This window comes from Pseudophryne corroboree, chromosome 6 (assembly GCF_028390025.1).
Source record: "Pseudophryne corroboree isolate aPseCor3 chromosome 6, aPseCor3.hap2, whole genome shotgun sequence".
NCBI classification, from domain to species: Eukaryota; Metazoa; Chordata; class Amphibia; order Anura; family Myobatrachidae; genus Pseudophryne; species Pseudophryne corroboree.
The window spans coordinates 270,389,251-270,411,442 of NC_086449.1; the positions used below are offsets into that span (position 1 = coordinate 270,389,251).

General features: G+C 44.9%; 1 protein-coding gene across 10 annotated transcripts in view; it reads left to right on the forward strand.

Annotated features, from left to right (window-relative positions):
- FAM227B (family with sequence similarity 227 member B) overlaps positions 1–22,192 on the forward strand; it is a 1,159,103-nt gene that overhangs the window by 104,440 nt on the left and 1,032,471 nt on the right. For all 10 annotated transcript variants that reach the window (XM_063926021.1, XM_063926018.1, XM_063926017.1 and 7 more), the window contains 2 exons: positions 13,127–13,180; positions 15,940–16,174. In XM_063926021.1, the coding sequence (XP_063782091.1) occupies positions 13,127–13,180; positions 15,940–16,174 (289 nt within the window). The remainder of the gene's footprint in view (positions 1–13,126; positions 13,181–15,939; positions 16,175–22,192) is intronic.

The following is a 22,192-nucleotide window of genomic DNA, read 5'->3' on the forward strand; positions in this document are numbered from 1 at the left end:
ACCGCCAGCGGGTGGGCTCGGAATTCTGAGCCTTTTCCTCGCACCCCCAGTTGCGGGAGAATGTGAAGGAGGAGATGTTGACAGGTCGCGTTCCGCTTGACTTGACAATTTTGTCACCAGCAGGTCTTTCAACCCCAGCAGACCTGTGTCTGCCGGAAAGAGAGATCCAAGGTAGGCTTTAAATCTAGGATCGAGCACGGTGGCCAAAATGTAGTGCTCTGATTTCAACAGATTGACCACCCGTGAATCCCTGTTAAGCGAATTAAGGGCTGCATCCACAAGTCCCACATGCCTAGCGGAATCGCTCCCTTTTAGCTCCTTCTTCAATGCCTCCAGCTTCTTCTGCAAAAGCCTGATGAGGGGAATGACCTGACTCAGGCTGGCAGTGTCTGAACTGACTTCACGTGTGGCAAGTTCAAAGGGCATCAGAACCTTGCACAACGTTGAAATCATTCTCCACTGCACTTGAGACAGGTGCATTCCACCTACTATATCGTGCTCAATTGTATAGGCTTGAATGGCCTTTTGCTGCTCCTCCAACCTCTGAAGCATATATAGGGTTGAATTCCACCTCGTTACCACTTCTTGCTTCAGATGATGGCAGGGCAGGTTCAGTAGTTTTTGGTGGTGCTCCAGTCTTCTGTACGTGGTGCCTGTACGCCGAAAGTGTCCCGCAATTTTTCTGGCCACCGACAGCATCTCTTGCACGCCCCTGTCGTTTTTTAAAAAATTCTGCACCACCAAATTCAAGGTATGTGCAAAACATGGGACGTGCTGGAATTTGCCCATATTTAATGCACACACAATATTGCTGGCGTTGTCCGATGCCACAAATCCACAGGAGAGTCCAATTGGGGTAAGCCATTCCGCGATGATCTTCCTCAGTTGCCGTAAGAGGTTTTCAGCTGTGTGCGTATTCTGGAAAGCGGTGATACAAAGCGTAGCCTGCCTAGGAAAGAGTTGGCGTTTGCGAGATGCTGCTACTGGTGCCGCCGCTGCTGTTCTTGCGGCGGGAGTCCATACATCTACCCAGTGGGCTGTCACAGTCATATAGTCCTGACCCTGCCCTGCTCCACTTGTCCACATGTCCGTGGTTAAGTGGACATTGGGTACAACTGCATTTTTTAGGACACTGGTGAGTCTTTTTCTGACGTCCGTGTACATTCTCGGTATCGCCTGCCTAGAGAAGTGGAACCTAGATGGTATTTGGTAACGGGGGCACACTGCCTCAATAAATTGTCTAGTTCCCTGTGAACTAACGGCGGATACCGGACGCACGTCTAACACCAACATAGTTGTCAAGGACTCAGTTATCCGCTTTGCAGTAGGATGACTGCTGTGATATTTCATCTTCCTCGCAAAGGACTGTTGAACAGTCAATTGCTTACTGGAAGTAGTACAAGTGGGCTTACGACTTCCCCTCTGGGATGACCATCGACTCCCAGCGGCAACAACAGCAGCGCCAGCAGCAGTAGGCGTTACACGCAAGGATGCATCGGAGGAATCCCAGGCAGGAGAGGACTCGTCAGACTTGCCAGTGACATGGCCTGCAGGACTATTGGCATTCCTGGGGAAGGAGGAAATTGACACTGAGGGAGTTGGTGGGGTGGTTTGCGTGAGCTTGGTTACAAGAGGAAGGGATTTACTGGTCAGTGGACTGCTTCCGCTGTCACCCAAAGTTTTTGAACTTGTCACTGACTTATTATGAATGCGCTGCAGGTGACGTATAAGGGAGGATGTTCCGAGGTGGTTAACGTCCTTACCCCTACTTATTACAGCTTGACAAAGGGAACACACGGCTTGACACCTGTTGTCCGCATTTCTGGTGAAATACCTCCACACCGAAGAGCTGATTTTTTTGGTATTTTCACCTGGCATGTCAACGGCCATATTCCTCCCACGGACAACAGGTGTCTCCCCGGGTGCCTGACTTAAACAAACCACCTCACCATCAGAATCCTCCTGGTCAATTTCCTCCCCAGCGCCAGCAACACCCATATCCTCCTCATCCTGGTGTACTTCAACACTGACATCTTCAATCTGACTATCAGGAACTGGACTGCGGGTGCTCCTTCCAGCACTTGCAGGGGGCGTGCAAATGGTGGAAGGCGCATGCTCTTCACGTCCAGTGTTGGGAAGGTCAGGCATCGCAACCGACACAATTGGACTCTCCTTGTGGATTTGGGATTTCAAAGAACGCACAGTTCTTTGCGGTGCTTTTGCCAGCTTGAGTCTTTTCAGTTTTCTAGCGAGAGGCTGAGTGCTTCCATCCTCATGTGAAGCTGAACCACTAGCCATGAACATAGGCCAGGGCCTCAGCCGTTCCTTGCCACTCCGTGTGGTAAATGGCATATTGGCAAGTTTACGCTTCTCCGACGACAATTTTATTTTAGGTTTTGGAGTCCTTTTTTTACTGATATTTGGTGTTTTGGTTTTGACATGCTCTGTACTATGCCATTGGGCATCGGCCTTGGCAGACGACGTTGCTGGCATTTCATCGTCTCGGCCATGACTAGTGGCAGCAGCTTCAGCACGAGGTGGAAGTGGATCTTGATCTTTCCCTAATTTTGGAACCTCAACATTTTTGTTCTCCATATTTTAATAGGCACAACTAAAAGGCACCTCAGGTAAACAATGGAGATGGATGGATTGGATACTAGTATACAATTATGGACGGGCTGCCGAGTGCCGACACAGAGGTAGCCACAGCCGTGAACTACCGCACTGTACTGTGTCTGCTGCTAATTTATAGACTGGTTGATAAAGAGATAGTATACTCGTAACTAGTATGTATGTATAAAGAAAGAAAAAAAAACCACGGTTAGGTGGTATATACAATTATGGACGGGCTGCCGAGTGCCGACACAGAGGTAGCCACAGCCGTGAACTACCGCACTGTACTGTGTCTGCTGCTAATATATAGACTGGTTGATAAAGAGATAGTATACTCGTAACTAGTATGTATGTATAAAGAAAGAAAAAAAAACCACGGTTAGGTGGTATATACAATTATGGACGGGCTGCCGAGTGCCGACACAGAGGTAGCCACAGCCGTGAACTACCGCACTGTACTGTGTCTGCTGCTAATATATAGACTGGTTGATAAAGAGATAGTATACTCGTAACTAGTATGTATGTATAAAGAAAGAAAAAAAACCACGGTTAGGTGGTATATACAATTATGGACGGGCTGCCGAGTGCCGACACAGAGGTAGCCACAGCCGTGAACTACCGCACTGTACTGTGTCTGCTGCTAATATATAGACTGGTTGATAAAGAGATAGTATACTCGTAACTAGTATGTATGTATAAAGAAAGAAAAAAAACCCACGGTTAGGTGGTATATACAATTATGGACGGGCTGCCGAGTGCCGACACAGAGGTAGCCACAGCCGTGAACTACCGCACTGTACTGTGTCTGCTGCTAATATATAGACTGGTTGATAAAGAGATAGTATACTCGTAACTAGTATGTATGTATAAAGAAAGAAAAAAAAACCACGGTTAGGTGGTATATACAATTATGGACGGGCTGCCGAGTGCCGACACAGAGGTAGCCACAGCCGTGAACTACCGCACTGTACTGTGTCTGCTGCTAATATATAGACTGGTTGATAAAGAGATAGTATACTCGTAACTAGTATGTATGTATAAAGAAAGAAAAAAAAAACACGGTTAGGTGGTATATACAATTATGGACGGGCTACCGAGTGCCGACACAGAGGTAGCCACAGCCGTGAACTACCGCACTGTACTGTGTCTGCTGCTAATATATAGACTGGTTGATAAAGAGATAGTATACTCGTAACTAGTATGTATGTATAAAGAGAGAAAAAAAAACCACGGTTAGGTGGTATATACAATTATGGACGGGCTGCCGAGTGCCGACACAGAGGTAGCCACAGCCGTGAACTACCGCACTGTACTGTGTCTGCTGCTAATATATAGACTGGTTGATAAAGAGATAGTATACTCGTAACTAGTATGTATGTATAAAGAAAGAAAAAAAAACCACGGTTAGGTGGTATATACAATTATGGACGGGCTGCCGAGTGCCGACACAGATGTAGCCACAGCCGTGAACTACCGCACTGTACTGTGTCTGCTGCTAATATATAGACTGGTTGATAAAGAGATAGTATACTCGTAACTAGTATGTATGTATAAAGAAAGAAAAAAAAACCACGGTTAGGTGGTATATACAATTATGGACGGGCTGCCGAGTGCCGACACAGAGGTAGCCACAGCCGTGAACTACCGCACTGTACTGTGTCTGCTGCTAATATAGACTGGTTGATAAAGAGATAGTATACTACTAATATTATATACTGGTGGTCAGGTCACTGGTCACTAGTCACACTGGCAGTGGCACTCCTGCAGCAAAAGTGTGCACTGTTTAATTTTAATATAATATTATGTACTCCTGGCTCCTGCTATAACCTATAACTGGCACTGCAGTAGTGCTCCCCAGTCTCCCCCACAATTATAAGCTGTGTGAGCTGAGCAGTCAGACAGATATATAATATATATAGATGATGCAGCACACTGGCCTGAGCCTGAGCAGTGCACACAGATATGGTATGTGACTGACTGAGTCACTGTGTGTATCGCTTTTTTCAGGCAGAGAACGGATATATTAAATAAACTGCACTGTGTGTCTGGTGGTCACTCACTATATAATATATTATGTACTCCTGGCTCCTGCTATAACCTATAACTGGCACTGCAGTAGTGCTCCCCAGTCTCCCCCACAATTATAAGCTGTGTGAGCTGAGCAGTCAGACAGATATATATAATATTATATATAGATAATAGATGATGCAGCACACTGGCCTGAGCCTGAGCAGTGCACACAGATATGGTATGTGACTGAGTCACTGTGTGCTGTGTATCGCTTTTTTCAGGCAGAGAACGGATTATAAATAAAAGTGGTGGTCACTGGTCACTATCAGCAAAACTCTGCACTGTACACTACTGAGTGAGTACTCCTAATGCTCCCCAAAATTAGTAAATCAAGTGTCTCTCTAATCTATTCTAATTCTAAACGGAGAGGACGCCAGCCACGTCCTCTCCCTATCAATCTCAATGCACGTGTGAAAATGGCGGCGACGCGCGGCTCCTTATATAGAATCCGAGTCTCGCGATAGAATCCGAGCCTCGCGAGAATCCGACAGCGTCATGATGACGTTCGGGCGCGCTCGGGTTAACCGAGCAAGGCGGGAAGATCCGAGTCGCTCGGACCCGTGAAAAAAAACATGAAGTTCTGGCGGGTTCGGATTCAGAGAAACCGAACCCGCTCATCTCTAGTTCAAACTGAAATCTAAATTGCAGTGTAAAAATAAAGCAGCCAGTATTTACCCTGCACAGAAACAATATAACCCACCCAAATCTAACTTCTGCAAATGTTATATCTGCCACATCTGCAGTGCACATAGTTTTGCCCAACTGTTTTGCTGCTGCGATCAACTCTGAATTACCCCCATTATGCGGCTGTACTGAGGTATTTACATGATTGGTTAACATATAGTGAAATATATGCCAAAACAAGTTTAGAAAAACAATTTTTGCCACAACGTAATTTGATAACATTTGTTCATTGGATTGATGCTGAGATAAATCATGAAATTAAAGATAATTCATTGTTGTGGTCAGTTTACCGTTTATTGGGTCTATTCAATTAGTGTTGGAATTTCCAACGAGTCATAAAAATGGCACTTTCCCGACTTTTTTAGCCTATTCAAGTCCAGTGCCGTTTTTTCGACATGTTTTTCCACATTTTTTGGTGAATTTGCGGGTGTTTTCTACAGGTTTTTGACCCATTTTTGACAATGGAGATTCGATTTTAAAAGAAGTCGGATCGGCATTGTCAAAAATGGGCAAAAACCTGTCGGAAATGCCCACAAATTGAATAGTGAAGTATCAGATCCTCTCTGTCGGAGAGGATCCGATACTAATTGAATATACCCCTATGGCACATCTTCAGATGTACTAATAATTTAAATGCTCACAAATCCTTGTTTTTTAAATTTTTTGGATAACAGCAACTTCCAGTATGTTCTCTGTTAACCGTGCTTTCAGAACTAGATTGTTCTAATGATTTAGATGAGGTGTTGAGATCTCTGGCAGGGCTGGTCCGAGCTTATTTTTTGGGGGGAATCAAATATAAATTTTGGTGCTAGTTGATGGGATACACTTTTTAAAGGGACAGCATGCGCTAAAGGCGTGCACCGCAGAAAGGGGGTGTGGTCTCACATGAAAGGAAAGTGGCCACTCAAGTGTACCCCCAAGGGTACAGGGAGTTAGTAGGTTACTGGGGAGGCAGGGGTGATAGAGAAATAGTGGGTGACTGAGGCAAGGCTGACAGGGAGATAGTGGATGACTGAGACAGTGGTGACAGGGAGATAGGGGGTGACTGAGGCAGGGGTGACAGGTAGATAGTGGGTGACTGAGGCAGGAGTGACATGGAGCTAGTGGGTGACTGTTGAGGCAGAGGTGACAGGTAGGTAGTGAGTAGCTGAGGCAGGGGTGACAGGGAGATAGTGGGTGACTGAGACAGAGGTGACAGGTAGATAGTGGGTGACTGAGGCATGGGTGACAAGGAGATAGTGAGTGTGTTTGCAGAAACATAGTTCACTTAACAATGCGACCCTGTCCCAGTGATTTCCCTCCCCGGCTCCCCGCTGACCTCACCCAAATGCCCAGGCTCTCTCTGCGGGCAATGCAGCAGATCTCAGGAGACGGCAGTGGGTAACAGCAGTCAGCAGTTGGGATGGAGAAGGCAGCGGTGGTGCTCTTCACATGTGGCACTATACGCAGCTGTATAACCAGCATAACGTGTGGGACGGCTCTGTCCCCTGGACTCGAGGAAAGCCATATCTGTACATTACACTCTGCTAAAGTCCCTCATTGATCATTCCATTACTCAGATGGGTATGATGCAATGGTTAACCGACTTCGACGCTTACTTGTGAGTTTTAACTAAAGAAATTGATGAACTGCTACCTCCTATAATTTTACTTTCTGCAATTTCTCATCCGTCCTAGAGGATGCTGGGGATGCTTCAAGAACCATGGGGTATAGACAGGATCTGCAGGAGACATGGGCACTTTAAGACTTTAAATGGGTGTGAACTGGCTACTCACTCTATGCCCCTCCTCCAGACTCCAGTTAGATTCTGTGCCCAGTGAGACTGGATGCACACTGAGGAGCTCTCCAGAGTTTCTCAGAAAAAATACTTTTGTTAGGTTTATTATTTTCAGGGAGACCTGCTGGCAACAGGCTCCCTGCATCGTGGGACTGAGGGGAGAGAAGCAGACCTACTTCTGTGAGTTTCAGGGCTCTGCTTCTTAGGCTACTGGACACCATTAGCTCCAGAGGGACGCCTAGATGCTCGTTCCCGGAGCAGCGCCGTCAACCCCCTTGCAGAGCCAGAAGTCAGAAGCCGGGTGAGTAAAAGAAAATCAGAAGACTTCAGTGACGGCAGAAGACGGCGTTTGAGGTACCGCGCAGCGCGCCATGCTCCCACATACATAACGGCACTGCAGGGTGCAGGGCGCAGGGGGGGCGCCCTGGGCAGCATAAATCTTCAAATAGCGACTGGCAAGAGTGTATACAGTGCCTGGGCACTAAATACAGACCCCTGCCAGTATAAATATGTGAAATTAAGCGAAAAGGAAGCGCGCCATTAAGGGGGCGTGGCTTAGTCCTCACAGCTCTGACCAGCGCCATTTTCTTTTCACAGAAGCTGCAGAGATGCTGAGCCTGGCCTCCCACACTACTGTACAAGTAACAGGGTGCAAAAGAAATTTGGTGCTATTTGGTTGAAATTAAATGCGCTAACAGGTCTGGGCAGTATATTACTCGCTTCAGAATCGGGACAGGCGCTGGGTTGTGAGCTGGCAGAACTCCCTCTGTGTTTCTCTAACAGGCTTTGCTGTCGGTCTGTCTCCTATAGCCCCAGTGTGGTTGTGGGTGTCGGTATGCGTGTGTCGACATGTCTGAGGCTGAGTGCTCTTCCCAGGAGGAGGCTGGAGTGGGGACAGAAAAGGCTGTGGGAGTGACCGTGTCGGCACCACTGACAGCTGATTGGGTAAATATGTTGAGTGTTTTGAATGCAAATGTGGCTCGGTTGACTAAGAGATTAGATAAATCTGAGTCTATAAACCAGACATGGAGGAAATCCATGGAGGATACATTGTCACAAGCTCAGACCCCTTCGGGGTCACAGATACGTGCATTTTCCCAGATAGCAGATACAGATACTGACACGGACACTGATTCCAGTGTCGACTATAGTGATGCCAGATTAAATCCTAAACTGGCTAAGAGCATTCAGTATGATTGTGGCAATAAAAGAAGTTTTGTATATCACAGAGGACCCTACTGTCCCTGATACAAGGGTCTGTATGTTTAAAGGAAAGAAACCTGAGGTAACGTTTCCTCCCTCTCATGAACTGAACGCTCTTTTTGAAAAGGCTTGGGAAAATCCTGACAAGAAGGTACAGGTTCCCAAAAGAATTCCAGTGGCATATCCGTTCCCCTCTGGGGACAGGGAAAAGTGGGAGTCAACCCCCACGGTGGACAAAGCTCTTTCGCGTCTGTCCAAAAAGGTGGCGCTTCCGTCTCCTGACACGGCAGCCCTAAAGGAGCCTGCGGATCATAAGCAGAAAAATACACTAAAATCCATTTATGTCACTACAGGTTCGCTACTCAGGCCTTGCCGTTGCTTCGGCATGGGTGAGTAGCGCTATTGAAAAGTGGGCAAATAACTTGTCATCTGAGATAGATACCCTGGACAGGAATAGCATGCTTTTGACTCTGGGTCATATCAGGGACGCTGCAGCATATTTAAAATAAGCTGCGAGGGATATTGGCCTTTTGGGATCGAGGGCCAATGCCATGGCAGTCTCGGCTAGGAGGGCATTGTGGATTCATCAATGGAATGCTGATGCTGACTCTAAGAAGACTATGGAGTCTCTACCGTTTAACGGTAGTGTCTTGTTTGGTGATGGCCTCACTGACCTGGTATCTACGGCTACCGCGGGTAAGTCATCATTTTTACCTTACGTTCCTGCACAACAAAAGAAAACGCCCCACTATCAGATGCAGTCCTTTCAGCCCAATAAATACAAAAGGACTTGCTGCGAGAGGAAGAGGAAAGGGAAAAGGTCACAGGCTGTGGCAAGTTCCCAAGAGCAGAAGTCCTCTCCGGCTTCTACCAAATCCACCGCATGACGCTGGGTCTCCTCTGCGGGAGTCCGCACCGGTAGGGGCACGTCTCAAACTCTTCAGTCAGGTCTGGATGCACTCGGACCTGGATCGTTGGATATTAGAAATAGTAACCCAGGGGTACAAATTAGAGTTTCAAGACGTGCCTCCTCACCGATTTTTCAAATCGGCCTTGCCAGCTTCTCTTCTAGAAAGGGAGGTAGTATGCGCTGCAATACTAAAGCTGTGTCAAAATCAAGTCATTGTCACAGTACCCCCGTCACAACAAGGGGAGGGTTTTTATTCGAGTCTGTTCGTGGTCCCGAAGCCGGATGGCTCAGTCGGACCGATTCTGAACCTAAAATCCCTCAATTTCTTTTAAAAAAAATTAAAATTCAAGATGGAATCTCTCCGAGCAGTGATCTCCAGTCTGGAGGAGGGGGATTTTATGGTGGCGGTTGACATAAAGGATGCCTACATACACGTTCCCATATATCCTCCACATCAGGCATACCTGAGGTTTGTTGTTCAGGATTGTCATTACCAATTTCAGACGTTGCCGTTTGGTCTGTTCACGGCTCCGAGGATTTTCACCAAGGTTATGGCGGAAATGATGGTTCTCCTGCGCAAGCAGGGAATCACAATTATCCCTTACTTGGACGATCTCCTCATAAAGGCGAGATCCAAGGAGCAATTGCTGAAAAATGTTGCGCTCTCACTGACGATTCTGCAACAACATGGTTGGCTCCTAAACTTGCCAAAATCACAGTTGGTTCCGACGACACGGCTATCGTTCCTGGGTATGATTCTGGATACAGAATTACAGAGTTTTCTTCCAGTGGAAAAGGCTCTGTAATACAGACATGGTAAAACAGATTCTGAAACCGGCAAGAATGTCAATTCTTCAATGCACTCGGTTGCTGGGAAAGATGGTGGCAGCCTACGAGGCCATTCCGTATGGCAGGTTCCATGCCAGGGTGTTTCAGTGGGACCTGTTGGACAAGTGGTCCGGGTCTCACCTGGACATGCACCGGAAAATAATCCTATCTTCCAGGACCAGGATCTCCCTTCTGTGGTGGCTGCACAGTTCTCACCTTCTGGAGGGACGAAGGTTCGGGATCCAGGATTGGATTTTGGTGACCACAGATGCAAGTCTCCGAGGTTGTGGAGCAATCACACATGGGAGAAACTTTTAGGTAAAATGGTCAAGACAAGAAGCTTGTCTGCACATAAACATTCTGGAATTAAGGGCCATGTACAACGGCATTCTGCAAGCGGAACATCTTCTTCGCGGTCTGCCCGTCTTGATTCAGTCAGACAACATAACAGCAGTGGCGTACATAAACCGACAGGGCGGAACAAAGAGCAGAGCGGCGATGGCCGAGGCCAAGAAAGTTCTTCGCTGGGTGGAGAGACATGCAAGTGCTCTGTCAGCAGTCTTCATTCCAGGAGTGGACAACTGGGAAGCAGACTTCCTCAGCAGACACGATCTCCATCCAGGAGAGTGGGGTCTTCATCAAGAGGTCTTTGCAGAAGTGACAAGTCGTTGGGGAATTCCTCAAATAGACATGATGGCGTCCCGCCTCAACAAGAAACTTCAGAGATATTGTTCCAGGTCGAGGAACCCTCAAGCAATAGCGGTGGACGCCCTAGTGACACCGTGGGTGTTTCCGTCAGTCTGTGTGTTCCCTCCACTTCCACTCATTCCGAAGGTGATAAAGATTGTAAGAAGAACAAGGGTTCAGGCGATACTCATTGTTCCGGATTTGCCAAAGAGGGACTGGTATCCAGATCTTCAGGAGTTGCTCATAGAAGATCCCTGGCCTCTTCCTCTACGGGAGGACCAGTTACAGCAAGGACCGTGCGTGTATCAAGACTTACCGCGGCTGCCTTTGACGGCATGGCGGTTGAACGCCAAATCCTAGCCCAAAAGGGTATTCCCAGTGAAGTCATTCCCACACTACTTCAGGCTAGAAAAGAGGTAACGGCGAAGCATTACCACCGTATTTGGAGAAAATATGTGTCTTGGTGTGAATCCAAGAAGGCTCCTATGGAAGAATTTCAGCTGGGGCGTTTACTCCATTTTTTGCAAGCAGGTGTGGATGCGGGGCTAAAGTTAGGCTCCATTAAAGTTAAAATTTCGGCCTTATCTATTTTCTTTCAGAAAGAATTGGCCTCCCTTCCAGAAGTTCAGACCTTCGTGAAGGGTGTGCTGCACATCCAACCTCCCTTTGTGCCTCCAGTGGCACCGTGGGATCTTAATGTGGTGTTGCAGTTCCTGCAATCTCATTGATTTGAACCTTTGCGTAAGGTTGAGTTGAAATTCCTTACTTGGAAAGTGGTCATGCTGTTGGCCTTGGCATCCGCAAGGCGGGTGTCTGAATTGGCGGCTTTGTCTCGCAAAACCCCCTATTTAATCTTCCATGCAGATAGAGCGGAGTTGAGAACTCGTCCGCAATTTCTGCCAAAAGTGGTTTAGTCGTTTCACGTAAACCAGCCTATTGTGGTGCCAGTGGCTACTGACGCCTTGGCTAAATCGAAGTCTCTCGATGTGGTCAGAGCTTTGAAAATCTATGTCGCCAGAACGGCTCAGATTAGGAAAACAGAGGCTCTGTTTGTCCTGTGGGCTCCCAACAATATTGGGGCTCCTGCTTCCAAGCAGACTATTGCACGCTGGATCTGTAATACGATTCAGCAGGCTCATTCTACGGCAGGATTGCCGTTACCGAAATCGGTGAAGGCCCATTCTACCAGAAAGGTGGGCTCATCCTGGGCGGCTGCCCGAGGGGTCTCGGCATTACAGCTTTGCTGAGCAGCTACTTGGTCGGGATCAAACACCTTTGCAAAGTTTTACAAGTTTGATACCCTGGTGCTGCAGAGTCATCTGCACTCTCCCGTCCGTTCTAGAGCTTTGGTATAAACCCCATGGTTCTTGAAGCATCCCCAGCATCCTCTAGGACGTATGAGAAAATAGGATTTTAATACCTACCGGTAAATCCTTTTCTCTTAGTCCGTAGAGGATGCTGGGCGCCCGTCCCTGTGCGTACACTATCTGCAGTACTTGTTAATAGTTATTGCGTGTGTTATACTAAGGTTATGTTTCAGTTATGGTCAGCCTGATTTTGTTCATGCCGTTGACTGGATTTTTTTGCTAATGCCAAGTTGTACAGCGTGTTTGAGGTGTGAGCTGGTATGTATCTCACCCTTAGTTTAACAATAAATCCTTTTCCTCGAAATGTCCGTCTCCCTGGGCACAGTTCCTATAACTGGAGTCTGGAGGAGGGGCATAGAGGGAGGAGCAAGTTCACACCCATTTAAAATCTTAAAGTGCCCATGTCTCCTGTGGATCCCGTCTATACCCCATGGTTCTTGAAGCATCCCCAGCATCCTCTACGGACTAAGAGAAAAGGATTTACCGGTAGGTATTAAAATCCTATTTTTTCCTTTAGCAAATTCAATTGTTTATTTATTCTTGTTCAGAGTTTTATTATATACTTTTGAACATCATCCGATAGGGTATGTTTGCATTTTGGTGCTCGATCTATACAACAGGATCACTGTCCAGTTTGGCCACAAACATTGGTTGCCAAAATTAGATCCAGAAGACCTGTTGCTGATGTGCCTTTTATCACAAGGTTTAGAATCACTACATTATTTAAAAGTCATAGATATGGTTTTATGTGGAGGTTGCTTCCACACTTACATAGCTTGTTTACTGTAATTACAGTGTTTACTTGCAACTTGAGTATGACTTGTAGTGTATACAGTAATTGTGAAAGGATAAAAAAATCATTGTTTCCGAAGTATACATCACCCTCTGTCTACTCCATTATTTTTGTATACAGTACATTGATGTGATTAGTTTTGCATGAAATAAATGTCACCATTATATTTGATTGTCAGTCTGTTTCCATTTTAGATAATGCAAAAACCACCAGCTACATATGAAGAATTTCTGGACTCCCAGCACTTGGTAAGACATACAAATAATTAAAGAGTGGATTTAGAGATGCTTTTAGTCAGGCCACATCAAAAAGTCAAATTTTAAACAATATATACTTGGAAACCTCTTACTGCAGGATGGATATAGGTCTTACACGTGTATAAAGTAATTGCACTTTCAAGATCCAGATAACATAAACTGTGTGCTTTACATAGGTGCAAAGTCAGGTTAAATGTTTCTGTTGCTTTCTGGTATGCTCTTAAAGGAACGCTTATAATGCATACAACTTAAATGTGACTATGCATTTATCAAATGGTGCATTTATCTTCAATAACAAGGAATAATAGAGTAGGCAGCAATTAAACTGTATTGTGAAGGCATGCAGTTTTTCTTGAGTGACAAGAGTGTTGAAGACCTACACAGGAGCAACAGAAGCTATGCTTATAAGTGTATCTGTCACCTACACATTAAACATCTACCTGAACAAAAAGCATACAAATAAAAATGTTACATTATTATAATTGTATATTTTAGATGAATCTGTTTTCATGTGTGAATACAATTCAGTGAAAGACAACCTAATGAGCAAGCATAAATATTCTTTAGCATAAATAAGAATTCTGGCATCCCGTATACTGGCAGATACAGACTCGTGGCAACCTATTTGTGACATCACTAGACCAGAAATTACTAGGCAGGGTTGGACTGGCCCACAGGGGTACAGGGGAAAGCACCGGTGGGCCCTACTGCCTGGGGCCCCACCCCCTCCTCTAGGGATCAGTTTCCAGACTGTGCTGTTACTAATCTAGTACATTATCTTGCATGCACTACAGTATTTACTGTATATATTTATTTAGGGGACCAACACTTGCAAAATGGTTAGGCAAACCAATGTGGTGGCTGGGTATAACCCCTCTAGAGATTGGCCACACCCCTAAACATGGGCCCCTACCACTGCATTCCCCAGTCCGACACTGGTACTAGGAAGCCGTTTACAAATAGTGTTCCTATTGGCTCAGTTGATCACATTGCACAAACCATAGGCCAGATCCCACCAACTACAGCAAGATGTATAAGATGGAGTGACAAACACATCCTTCCCAACTTGAACAGGTGGGGAATCGAGATCTGGCACGCCAGAGGTGCGCCCGAAAAAGGAACGACCTCAGCTAAAAAGGGAAGGGCTTTGAATAAAGGGGCGGTACCTCCCTTCCTGACCCCCATTATCATCATTTTGGGGGGGGGGGGGTGTCCAGCACTCCCTGAGTAGCTTGGCAGCCCCATGCTCACTCCATACACTGAATAGCCCCATATGTTCCCTATGGCTATATGCATTTTTAAATAAGGTTTCTCATGGCCACTTGTATGCGGCCACTTATAAAACACAATACACGAGCAAGCCCTGGCTTGGGGGGCGCCACCGCTATTTAAGCAGTAGATTCCCATGCAGACTAGCCATCCGGATGTAAAATGCGGTGTGCGGCATTATAGTGTGTGTCATATTGTGTAATGGGCATTACGGTGTGTGGCATAATGTATAAGGGGAATTATGGTGTGTGGTATAACGTGTCACGGGCATTACGGTCTGTGGCATAATGTGTAAGAGGCATTGCAGTGTGTGGCAAAATCTGTAAGGGACAGTACTATAAGGAGGAAAAATTACAAATAATGTAAGGGGTATGAATCAGTATTTTTTTTTCCTGTGGTGGCATGTAGGTTGCAAAACTGGGGTATAAGGTAGTCTTTTCCTACAAATGCCACACCCCTTGCAGTGAGGTCACGTCCCCCCTTGCAGTGAGGCCACACACTTTTTTGGAGCATGCACAAATTCTTTACTTTTCAAATGGCAATGATTAGCGTTGCCTTGAGGAGCAAAATTTCTAGTTATGCCACTGTCTTCTGGCATGTTCACTGTGTTTAAGGGCTATTGCAGAATAAAGACTTGAGCACATCAACGTTAGCCGAATTAACTTACATCTTACCGTGTATCTTTATTACTGACTAATGGCCCCTACACATTTGACGATTCTGCAGAGGTGTCCGACGGCCGATACGGATGACACGGCGGCAGGAGGGGGGGAATGATGGGGGGAGTGAAGTTTCTTCACTCCCTGACGTCACCCAGCCCCATAGCCCTGCATACTAATATGGATGATATTGTCCATATTGGCTTGCAGATATAAACGAGCCGGAACCCAACGATGAACGACCGCGGGGCCGTGCATCATTCATCATTGGTGCCTACATACTGAAAGCTATGAACAATTTCTCGCTCATTACTGATCACACAGTGTGTAGGTCTCTTAAATTGTATAAGCAAGAAGCAGCCATTTTTCTGGATTCCAAAAATGCAGTGACACTTTTGCAAATAACCTAGTCACGGTGGCTTCAGGATTGGAGATTGTATGAGTGAAGGAGAAAACTCTCAGTAAAGTGTTCATCATCAGGTCACCTTGGCAGACTGGGCCTATTCAAGTGTACTCTCCTGATGGTGGCCATAGTTAAAAAAATGTATTACAACAGTATTTCATATTGATGTTTTTAAAATCAGAACGACAGGTGTACTTTAAAATGGTAACTGCTTATGATCATCATTTAAGCATTGAAGTCCAGGACTATATGCCATTTTAGGCATTTTCCATTCCATAAATACCCATGACTAATGCATCTAGGGGAAACCAGTTTGTGTTGAAATATAATGTAAATATAGTGACTGAATTGTTATTTACTTGCATTGTGTTGTAGTCATTAAAATTGCACATGACATTTTTTTTTCTTTTGCTGAACAGGCAGATTGGCCAGAATATCCTTTTATAGAAGAACTACCTGAAGAGGCAATACCAGTCACTAAATATTCACTGGACCTGATAAATGAAGAACTTGCAAAAAATGCCCCCCTAGACATGAATGTTTTGGAAGATTTGGAGGAAATAGCTATTAAAAACACATTGTTTGTGGATAAATTTGCTTCCCAAATATTATGTTCACCTACATCAGATGATCATCAGTATCCATTAACTCAAGGTACAGTAAGACGATTCCATATGTGTTATTAATTATAAACAAATAGGGCTAAAATGTAATACAGATGTAGCCACCTTTATCTTGACTGATTCTCCGCCAAGACGGACGTTTAGTCACGCTAAGGCGATAGCTGAGTTTAATCACAGGCATGCGCGTTGAGGAGATTCTAGATACTCAGCATGCATTACACATCTCCACCACTGGGTGGCTAATGCTCCACTAATCCAGTACTTTAGATCGTACAGTATAGTGGCGGATTGATCTACAGCTCTCGCAATTGGTCAGTGACGACTGTAATGTTAATACTGTAGGCGCAACGGGAGGTGGTGGAAAAAGATGGTGACCTACACTGTGCTTTTAAAATACATGTACAGTACATGAGCATCTGAGTTCCCTAAGGCATAATGGGAATGGTGGGCTAGCGGGAGGCGGTGGAAAATACCAAGCTTTACAAATGCGAGCGTCTGAATCCCCTAAGGCATAAACCAACACCAATTGGGAGGGGGCCGGGCGCTGTTTGCTGTACTTTTACACATGAAATTGGGAATCTCTCATGAGGCATCATGGGCTAGCAATGAAGGCTCCCACCTCCCACGCTGGGGGTCCAGGGTTCGAGACCTGATGTGCCTTTTTTTTTTTTAATTGTAATAATATACTGTATTATTTTATTTTCATTGTAAGACAGTCAATGGAAAGGTGCACACAAGTTACATATAAATCAGAGTACATCTGCAGGAGCGATTCTTTACGCTAAATGCAACTACACAGCGGCAATAAGTAGAAATGAGTGTATTCTGACGCAACGAATTGAGCAAAACAGTACAGTAGATCTTCGGCGTTTGTGTATTGCACAGGACCTGAATTCCCTCCCTGTCTACTGCATGATCTGTGCAGGCTCCCAGGGGGAAGGGCGATGGGGGTAGGGGGAGACGATGGAAAATACCGTGCCTTTGAAATGCAATTATATAAGCGTCCGAGTCCCCTACGGCATAAACCAACACCAATGGGAAGGAAGTGCCAACCTTTTTTTTTAATGTGTTCCCGTGACGTTCACTTTAATATTTTTTTTTCTCTCTAATACATCCAATGGAAGGATGCACACAAGTTTCACATAAATCAGAGTAGATCTGCAGGAGCGATTCTTTACTCTAAATGCATCTACACAGCGGTAATGAGTAGAAATGAGTGTATTCTGAATGAGCAATACAGTACTGTAGATCTTCGGCGTTTGTGTATTGCACAGGACCTGAATTCCCTCCCTGTCCACTGCATGATCTGTGCAGGCTCCCAGGGGGGAACGGCGATGGGCTAGCAGGAGGTGGTGGAAAATACTGTGCTTTACAAATGCGAGCGTCTGAGTCCCCTAAGGCATAAACCAACACCAATGGGAAGGAAGTGCCAACCTTTTTTTTTTTTTATGTGTTCCCGTGAACAAGCACAAACAGCTAATTAGTACCCTAATAAAACATACTGTACAGAGATACTAAGTACGGTGATTTGGCATCCAGGAACTTACTGAGGAGCTTTTATCTCTCTCCATTATACATAGAAAGATTAAACCTGCCATGTACGTTACAAGCTGTTCGTGCTAATTAGTACCCTAATAGATCATAGAGTACAGAGATACTAAGGATGGTAATTTGGTACCCAGGAACTTAGGGAGAAGCTTTTTATCTCTCTCCATTATACTTAGAAAGATTACAATGGAGAGAGATTATAGCTCCTCCCTAAATTCGTGGATGACAAATCACTGTCCTTAGTATCTCTGTACAGTATGTTCTACTAGTGTACTAATTAGCACGAACAGCTTGTAACATACAGTGGCAAGTGTAATTTTTCTAATATAATGGAGAGAGATAAAAACTCCTCCCTATGTTCCTGGATGTCAAATTACCATGCTTAGCATTTCTGTACAGTATTTCCTATCTAGCCAGAAACCCTGCATCCTGTGCAAACTAGGCGGACAACTGGAGGGGACCCGAAACACGGTTGCTTCCCGTTTCCCTTTCCAGTGTCACATAAACTAGTGGTTGGTCTTCCCCGAAAGCCAAGAGTCTCCTCTTTTGTATGGTACCAGTCCAGAGTCTCTGGAACACCCAGAACCAGATATATCAGTACGCAAAGTGGACCCATTTTCCCATAGACTATAATGGGCCCGTTAATTCAGACCCACCATGGGTTCCGACGCTTGCCATGAGCCTTGTGGGGGTCACAGAAACTTGGGGTTGGTACCCTCTGGTAGCTAATTGTCTCCCCTTTCATACCAACCTAGCGATGAAGGCTCCCACTTCCCATGCTGAGAGTCCCAAAGTGCCAACCTTTTTTTTATGTGTTCCCGTGACATTCACTTTATTATTTTTTTCTTTGTTATACATTCAATGAAAGGGTGCACACAGGTTTCACATAAATCAAAGTAAATCTGCAGCAGCGATTCATTCCGCTATATACAAATACACAGCGGTCTACTGCATGTACTTTGCAGGCTCCCAGGGGGGAAGGGGGAAGTGGGATGGGGGTAGGGTGAGGCAGTGGAAAATACTGTGTTCAAAGAAAAGGCATAATCAAAACCATGGGGAACTTTGCGGTGTATCGTTATGTGCAAAGACCTCACTTATCCCTATCACCCCTGTGTATTTTAGCTAGGGGATTCTGACGCTCCTTCAGCATTGCCCCGTGACCTACCAAATCTGTGCTGTTACTTGCTCCATAGCCGAAGGCCTCCATTGGGGCGAGGAGTCACAGGCGGTAGCCATTTCAATTGAGTCTGCCTTGCTACAGAATTGTATGTGTACAGTATGGTGCATAGAACCTTAACAGTACAACTGCTCGTGCATCTTTGCCCTGGTTTATGTGAATAACTCCCTCCCTGTCTACTGCATGACCTGTGCAGGATCCCAGGGGGGAAGGGCGATAGGCTAGCGGGAGGCGGTGGAAAATACTGTGCTTTTGAAATGCAAGTACTGTATGAGTCCAAGTGCCCATTATGTTCTTCTAGTGTACTAATTAGCACGAACAGCTTGTAACATACAGTGGCAAGTTTAATCTTTCTATGTATAATATAGAGAGATAAAAGCTCCTCAGTAAGTTCCTGGATGCCAAGTCACCGTCCTTAGTATCTCTGCATAGTATTTTCTATTAGGGTACTAATTAGCACAAACAGCTAATTAGTACCCTAATAGAACATACTGTACAGAGATACTAAGTAGGTGATTTGGCATCCAGGAACTTACTGAGGAGCTTTTATCTCTCTCCATTATACATAGAAAGAATAAACTTGCCGCTCTACATTACAAGCTGTTCGTGCTAATTAGTACCCTAATAGAACATACTGTACAGAGATACTAAGGATGGTGATTTGGCATCTAGGAACTTTCAGAGGAGCTTTTCTCTCTCTTCATTATACATAGAAAGATTAAACTTGCAACTGTACCTTACAAGCTGTTCGTGCTAATTAATACACTAGTAGAACATACTGTACAGAGATACTAAGGACGGTGATTTGGCATCTAGGAACTTACTGAGGAGCTTTTATCTCTCTCCATTATACATATAAAGATTAAACTTGCCACTCTACGTTACAAGCTGTTCGTGCTAATTAGTACACTAGTAGAACATAGAGTACAGAGATACTAAGGACAGTAATTTGGCATCCAGGAATTTAGGGAGGAGCTTTTATCTCTCTCCATTATACTTAGAAATATTACAATGGAGAGATTAAAGCTCCTCCCTAAGTTCGTGGATGCCAAATCACTGTACTTAGTATCTCTGTACAGTATGTTCTACTAGTGTACTAATTAGCACGAACAGCTTGTAAAGTACAGTGGCAAGTTTAATCTTTCTATGTATAATGGAGAGATAAAAGCTCCTCTGTAAGTTACTAGATGCCAAATCACCGTCCTTAGTATCTCTGTACAGTATGTTCTACTAGTGTACTAATTATCACGAACAGCTTGTAACGTACAGTGGCAATTTTAATCTTTCTATGTATAATATAGAGAGATAAAAGCTCCTCCCTAAGTTCCTGGTTGCCAAATCACCATTCTTAGTATCTCTGCATAGTATTTTCTATTAGAGTACTAATTAGCACAAACAGCTAATTAGTACCCTAATAGAACATACTGTACAGAGATACTAAGTACGGTGATTTGGCATCCAGGAACTTACTGAGGAGCTTTTATCTCTCTCCATTATACATAGAAAGATTAAACTTGCTGCTGTACGTTACAAGCTGTTCGTGCTAATTAGTACCCTAATAGAACATACTGTACAGAGATACTAAGTATGATGATTTGGCATCCAGTTAAAAGCTGTTCGTGCTAATTAGTACACTAGTAGAACATACTGTACAGAGAGACTAAGGACGGTGATTTGGCATCTGGGAACTTCCAGAGGAGCTTTTATCTCTCTCCATTTAACATAGAAAGATTAAACTTGTCGCTGTACATTACAAGCTGTTCGTGCTAATTAGTACCCTAATAGAACATAGAGTACAGAGATACTAAGGATGGTAATTTGGTACCCAGGAACTTAGGGAGAAGCTTTTATCTCTCTTCATTATACTTAGAAAGATTACAATGGAGAGAGATTATAGCTCCTCCCTAAATTCGTGGATGACAAATCACTGTCCTTAGTATCTGTGTACAGTATGTTCTACTAGTGTACTAATTAGCACGAGCAGCTTGTAACGTACAGTGGCAGGTTTGATCTTTCTATGTATAATGTAGAGAGATAATAGCTCTTCCATAAGTTCCTGGTTGCCAAATCACAGTCTTTAGTATCTCTTTATAATATTTTCTATTAGGGTACTAATTAGCACGAACAGCTAATTAGTACCCTAATAGCACATACTGTACAGAGATACTAAGTGCGGTGATTTGGCATTCAGTTAAAAGCTGTTTGTGCTAATTAGTACACTAGTAGAACATACTGTACAGAGATACTAAGGACGGTGATTTGGCATCAAGGAACTTAGGGAGGAGCTTTTATCTCTCTCCATTGTAATCTTTCTAAGTATAATGGAGAGAGATAAAAGCTCCTCCCTAAGTTCGTGGATGCCAAATCACTGTCCGTAGTATCTCTGTAATGCATTTTCTTCTAGTGTACTAATTAGCACGAGCAGCTTGTAATGTACAGTGGCAGGTTTGATCTTTCTGTGTATAATGTAGAGAGATAATAGCTCCTCCATAAGTTCCTGGTTGCCAAATCACCGTCTTTAGTATCTCTGTATAATATTTTCTATTAGGGTACTACTTAGCACGAACAGCTAATTAGTACCCTAATAGAACATACTGTACAGAGATACTAAGTACGGTGATTTGGCATCCAGTAACTTACTGAGGAGCTTTTATCTCTCTCCATTATACATAGAAAGATTAAACCTGCCATGTACGTTACAAGCTGTTCGTGCTAATTAGTACCCTAATAGGACATACTGTACAGAGATACTAAGTGCGGTGATTTGGCATTCAGTTAAAAGCTGTTTCTCTGACGTTCTAAGTGGATGCTGGGACTCCGTAAGGACCATGGGGAATAGCGGCTCCGCAGGAGACTGGGCACAACTAAAGAAAGCTTTAGGACTACCTGGTGTGCACTGGCTCCTCCCACTATGACCCTCCTCCAGACCTCAGTTAGAATCTTGTGCCCGGCTGAGCTGGATGCACACTAGGGGCTCTCCTGAGCTCCTAGAAAGAAAGTATATTTTAGGTTTTTTATTTTACAGTGAGATCTGCTGACAACAGACTCACTGCAGCGAGGGACTAAGGGGAGAAGAAGCGAACCTACCTGACTGGAGATAGTTTGGGCTTCTTAGGCTACTGGACACCATTAGCTCCAGAGGGATCGAACACAGGACCCGACCTCGATCGTTCGGTCCCGGAGCCGCGCCGCCGTCCCCCTTACAGAGCCAGAAGCAAGAAGTGGTCCGGAAAATCGGCGGCAGAAGACCTCGGTCTTCAACAAGGTAGCGCACAGCACTGCAGCTGTGCGCCATTGCTCCTCATGCACACCTCACACTCCGGT